This window comes from Mustela nigripes, chromosome 6 (genome assembly GCF_022355385.1).
Source record: "Mustela nigripes isolate SB6536 chromosome 6, MUSNIG.SB6536, whole genome shotgun sequence".
NCBI lineage: Eukaryota > Metazoa > Chordata > Mammalia > Carnivora > Mustelidae > Mustela > Mustela nigripes.
In genome coordinates this window covers 7,727,025-7,733,024 of record NC_081562.1, presented here as the reverse complement: position 1 = coordinate 7,733,024, position 6,000 = coordinate 7,727,025, and the positions used below count along the sequence as shown (strand labels likewise).

Genomic DNA, 6,000 nt, shown 5'->3' with positions numbered 1-6,000 from the left:
AACCAATCACAGCTTCTGTTGAGTCAGGGGCTCTAAGGTCTCTCAAACTTGAATGTGAGTGTGAATCACCCGGGGATCTTGTTAAACTGCAGACAATGATTCAAAAGGTCTGGGACAGTGTGCCCAGCAAGCTCCCAGGTGATGTCAGTGCTGCTGCTTGATGCATACACTTTGAGTAGTAGGACAGTAAGAAATGTTTCCAAATAGAAATAACCTCAATCAGATGTTTATTTGAAAGAGAGAGCCTCCACCAGGACTCTGTAAAGGGAGAGAATATTCCAGAGCCTAAACAAGGTACCTGGTCCTTCTCCCTTTTCTATGATTTTTACGAGCTGGCTGTAAACCCAATATGGTACCTGAACAAAGGGCAACTTTTAAAATGTCTTTTGTGTTGACAGTTTATTATTGGTGCTTGACTTGATGGGGCTTCTATGGATGAACATTAAAAACTTCAAGCCTTTTGTAATGCAAGGGGTGATTAAAAATAAATATTTTTAATTATGTCAAATACTAATGAATAAGTGATGTTCACAAATAGTATATAAGAGAATCACTTGGGATTAGTCATTTTCATTTCTCCCACAAAATAAATAGCTCATGTAGTAAAGAAGATGCCTTTCCTTAAGCAGGAGGAGAACTCAACAAAAATAGTCATGCCTGCGGCACAATCAGTATTTTTAGTGAGGAAAATACCAAGATTAAAACATACAAAAGTATGGGGCGCCTGGGTGGCTCAGTGGGTTAAGCCTCTGCCTTCAGCTCAGGTCATGATCCCAGGGGCCTGGGATCGAGTCCTGCATCGGGCTCTCTGCTCAGCAGGGAGCCTGCTTCTCCTCATCTCTCTCTCTGTCTGTCTCTCTGCCTATTTGTGATCTTTCTCTCTGTCAAATAAATAAATAAAATATTAAAAAAAAAAAAACATACAAAAGTATATGAGGAGAATTATATGATATTAAATGTGTCCCTAGAATCTGAGGGGAGAGTTCAGAGGAAAAGAACAGCTGGTAAATTTCGGAAAGATTTTAACTGGAAAAGATTACACATGAGAGCAACAGTCCATTCGCCTTAAGAAAAACAATAAACACCCACAAACTTTCATTTTCAGGTTTTCAGTAATTTGTTTTTTTTTTTTTTTTTTTTTGGTATGACCATTAGACTAACCTCCCCCACAAAATTCAACCAGCCATCATAAAAATTAAGTTGTGGACAGGTCCAGCTGGCTATATCCCATGTTTACCCTGAGATGCTTCTCCAGCCAATGATGGTAAAATTCATGGTCTACACAGCAAGAGTAAAAAGAGAATCACTTCCCTTCACACAGAAGGAACCCCCCCATCTGGAGCATCTTTCGGCACTTCGCAGTGTGAGGTGTCTCAGTGCTTGTGGGCACTCTTCAGCCCCATAACTGTGAAGGTAGTAGCCGTCAGTTTCTCATAAACCAGGAACATAAGAGCAGCGGTGAGGACTGTCTGCAGCAGTTTGGCTTCAAGGCCCTTGTAGAGTCCCATGATTCCAAAACGCCTGAAAGAAAAGAGGTTTGAAAAAAAAATAACAGGTTTTTGTCATGAAAGTCAACTCCTGCATCAAAGAAGCAGGCTCTCATAGCCAACACTTATTCCCAGGGGAATATGTTCCGATTGGATGCTTGAAACTGTGGTTATTACTGAACCCACTATTTTTTTTCCTATACATACAGAACTATCCAAAGTCTAACTTATAAATTAGGCACAAGAAGAGACTAACAACAATAGCTAATAATGGAATAACAATACACTGTAATAAAAGTTATGGGAGGGGCGCCTGGGTGGCTCAGTGGGTTAAAGCCTCTGCCTTCAGCTCAGGTCATGATCCCAGGGTCCTGGGATCGAGCTCCACCATAGTGCTCTCTGCGCAGCATGGAGTCTGCTTCCTCCTCTCTCTGTCTGCTTCTCTGCCTACTTGTGATCTCTGTCTGTCAAATAAATAAATAAAATCTTAAAAAAAAAAAAAAAGTTATGGGAATGTGGTCTTCCCTCTCTAGTTTGGATGAACTGAGATGCAGTGAGGTGAACAATGCAGATATTGGGACGTGGTTAGGTCCTACTGACCTTCTGACGTTAAGTCAGAAGAAAGATCATGGGCTTTCAGACTGTGGTTGACAGTGGATCCCTGAAACCATGGGAAGGGACACTGGGTGAGGGGAGGAATACTATATTTGCATTTTCTAAATTTTATATAAGTGGAATCATATGGTATGAACTTTTTTTTTGTCTGACCTCTTTCACTTGGCACAATTATTTTGAAATCCACCCATGCTGTTCTATGTATTAGTACGTCCTTTCTTATGCGTTATGTAGACAGATAGTCACTTGTGTGTCTACTCACCCAGTGACGGGGACATTTGTATTGTTTCCAGGCTTTGACTCTTAAAAATAAAACTGCTATTAACATCTGTGTACAAGTTTTTGCACAGACATATTTCATTTCTCTTGGGTATATAACTTGAGAGGAAAGGCTAGGTCCTATGATAGCTGGATGTTTAACTTCTGAAGAAAATACCAAACTTTCCAAAATGATTGGACCATTTTATTTTCCCACCAGCAGCACACAAAGTTCTGGTTGCTCCACATTCTTGCCCATACTTGGTATGGTGAGCATTTAGTTTTAACTTTATGCCAGTTCTTTATCTTTGATTTTTTCTTTTATCCCAAGCATATTCTGTTTTATAATAAATTTATTTACTTGCAACATCCAGGGACAGTAATAAAGTTAAAGCAGCTTTTGCTTCCAAAGAAGCCCCTGACTTACTTCACACCCCTGAGATTCTCTAAATGAAATCTGTAAAAAAGTGTGAATCTCTAAATAGGGCCACTGTCAGGATAAAGTGAGATTACCCATTTGAAGCACGAGCTCAGGGTCTACCACAAAGCAAACACTCAAAAATGTTAGCTACTCTTACCATCAACAGCACTGCTGTCATCATTACAATAATTATTGTTACTCTTCCTAACCCCCCTTTCTATGACTACTACTCTCTAATATCTGTTTATTTCTATCCGCGAGAGAGTTCACAGGATATGCCACTGACAGCAGCACTACTATAGCAGAACAGTCTCTACACTAGGAGGCTTCCTTCTCTAAAGGAGTTCTGTACATTTCTAAGTTACAAAGACCTGAAGTTTTTCCGTAACTTCCCCAAATGCTGCCCTCAAATGAGAAATGTCTGAGCACAGCACACAAGGAGAGGTTTCTAGGCTGCCAGCGCCAAGGCAGTAGTGCAAGTTAAGCAGATCCGGCTACTCCCTGACAGAGATGGCTGCTGAAGGGACAGAATGTGAAGCTTCAAAGTGTGCTACAAAGCTCACTTTATGGCACACCTTTGTGGCTCAGTTGTTAAACTTCTGCCTTAGGTTCAGGTCATGATCCCAGGGTCCTGGGATCGAGCCCCACATTGAGCCCCACATCGGGCTCCCTGCTGAACAGGAAGCCTGTTTCTTTCTCTCCCACTTCTCCTGCTTGTATTCCCTCTCTCGCTGTCTCTGTCTCTGTCAAATAAATAAAATCTTAAAAAAAAAAAAAAAAAGCTCACTTTACTCGTTGGTGAAGAAGATAAAGAACATTCCGAAGACTCCCCAGTGTTCTGTTTTCTGGGTTTAGTCTGTGACGTCCAAACTGGGGAAGAAGAAAAACAGATGAATTTCTGCGGAGGAAATTATGTTGGAGTAATGTTTTATAGTATACAGTAATAAAAACATCCGAGGAGTGCCTGGGTGGCTTAGTTGTTAAGCATCTGCCTTCAGCTCAGGTCATGATCCCAGGGTCCTGGGATGGAGGCCCACATTGGGAAACCCTGCTTGTCACAGAGCCTGCTTCTCCCTCTCCCACTCCCCGTGCATGTTTCTTCTCTCTCTCTCTCTCTCTCTGTGTCAAATAAATAAATAAAATCTTTAAAAAATAATAATAAAAAATAAAAATATCCAATTATGTAGATTTCATGAATTTTCTCTTTTTTGGTGAAATAAGTGAAAATAAATATTTTTCAGGGCACCTGGGTGGCTCAGTCGATTGGGCATTCGACTTTTGGTTTTGGCTCAGGTCATGGGATCAAGCCCCGTCTAAGGCTCTGTGCTCAACATAGAGTCTGATTCAGATTCTCTCCTTGTCCCTCCCCCTCTCCCATTCCCTCTGCTCTCTCTCTCAAATAAATTGAATGAATGAATGAAGGAATAAATAAATAAATAAGAAATATTTTTTAATGAAGCAAGCATGGAAATTTTTACTTCAGAGAATTATAGGGAAAAAACTACCTCAAAAGAAAACAAAAATGGCCACAATGAAGATTTAGATACTGATGGTCTGGCTTACCCTCCAGGCCTTTAGAAAGTTCTGATAAACACTAATCAATTAGAACCACTGCAGCCTAAGCTCGTCAAATTATATGCTTACATTATAAAAGTATCAAAATACATTTATTTAGATGCTACCGAATTCCCTTATATTAAATACCAATTTAAAAAAGCACATCAGTAGAAACACTTTCAACAGAAGGTAATACATTTTTTGAACTGAGATATTTTCACCATCACTGCCATTTTATCTATCAATAAATACTTTGAATTTTTTCTCCAAAATAGATCATGAATCTGTCCACATCTTATCTCTCCTCTCCATTGCTACTACCTCTCACCTGTATTACGAAAATGGCATTCTTTGCTGATCACTCCTTACCCTTATCTCTTAGCCCTAGGACCAATTCACCACACAACAGCTACAAGAATCTTCTCGAATTGTAAATCAAATCACATTGCTCCCTAGTTTAAAGCTTTTCAAAACCTTCCCACTCAGAGGAGAATAAAATCTAAAATCCTCACTTATAGCCTTCCCTGCTACTTTTCCAATCTCATCCTGAGCCACTCTCCAGCCAGAGTGGCCTCTGTTCAGTTCTCAGTCATCACCAAGCTCTTAGCATATCATGTTCTCTCTACCTAGAATGCTCTTTGACAACTGGGTCCTTATTTTCCTTTAAGTCTTGATTTTTATAGAGGAGTCCAATCCTTAATCACGCTGTCTAAGAAGATCCACGCCATGCCTCTCTCTACCAAATTACAGAACACAGTTCACCTTCATGATAGCTCTTTTCTCAACTTATAATTACCTATTTATTTTGCTTATTTATCTATCATTCTTTCCTCTGTTACCTCCATGAGGACAGGGATTATATTTACTTACCATGTATACCCAGCTCCTCACACAGAGTGGGTGTTTAAAAAACATTTTGATGGGGGCACCTGGGTGGCTCAGTGGGTTGAGCCGCTGCCTTCGGCTCGGGTCATGATCTCGGGTTCCTGGGATCGAGTCCCACATCGGGCTCTCTGCTCAGCGGGAAGCCTGCTTCCCTCTCTCTCTCTCTCTGCGCCAGCCTCTCTACCTACCTGTGATCTCTCTCTGTCAAATAAATAAATAAAATCTTTAAAAAAAAAAAATTTGATGAATAAATAACTGAATGAAAAAAAAAACAAACCACAAATTTCAAAGTACTTCAGGAAAACTAAATCAATTCCTCCTGAATAAAATGAACAAATCAACTTCTGATTTTGTAGGGTTAACCTAAGCAAGTCAACTTAAATGAGAAAGAAACAAGCTTATACATTCCTAAAATCATTAAAGAACCTCCTCTCACATTTGGGTTTTCTGAGATACTATGTTACCTAAGAAATTACAAATGTAAACTTTGTTCCAAACCGAATAGGAAACCAACTGATGACCAAACAAATGGAAAAATGGTATAGCCTACCGACTGACTACTTTATTGCTTTATTAACATTGCTTTCAACAGAGAAACCATGTACTTCCAAATGTCTGACTAAATGCAGGAAGACCACCAGCACTCACCCTCAGAATGGACTGTACCGTCTGCATGGGATAGGTGACTGTAGTAGCAATTGCTTTGGATATTGCACCAATGATGAACACATCCAAAGAAGAAAGCTGGAAAGCAAAAAGAGAGCAAACCACATCAAT

At 40.0% G+C, this 6,000-nt stretch overlaps 1 protein-coding gene across 1 annotated transcript in view; it reads right to left on the bottom strand.

Annotated features, from left to right (window-relative positions):
- Positions 1-210: 210 nt before the first annotated feature.
- SLC25A17 (solute carrier family 25 member 17) overlaps positions 211-6,000 on the bottom strand; it is a 42,238-nt gene continuing 36,448 nt past the window's right edge. Inside the window, exons 7-9 of the mRNA XM_059401940.1 lie at positions 5,872-5,967; positions 3,569-3,651; positions 211-1,521 (exon numbers count right to left, since the gene is read on the bottom strand). Of these exons, the coding sequence (XP_059257923.1) occupies positions 1,374-1,521; positions 3,569-3,651; positions 5,872-5,967 (327 nt within the window). The 3' untranslated portion in view covers positions 211-1,373. The remainder of the gene's footprint in view (positions 1,522-3,568; positions 3,652-5,871; positions 5,968-6,000) is intronic.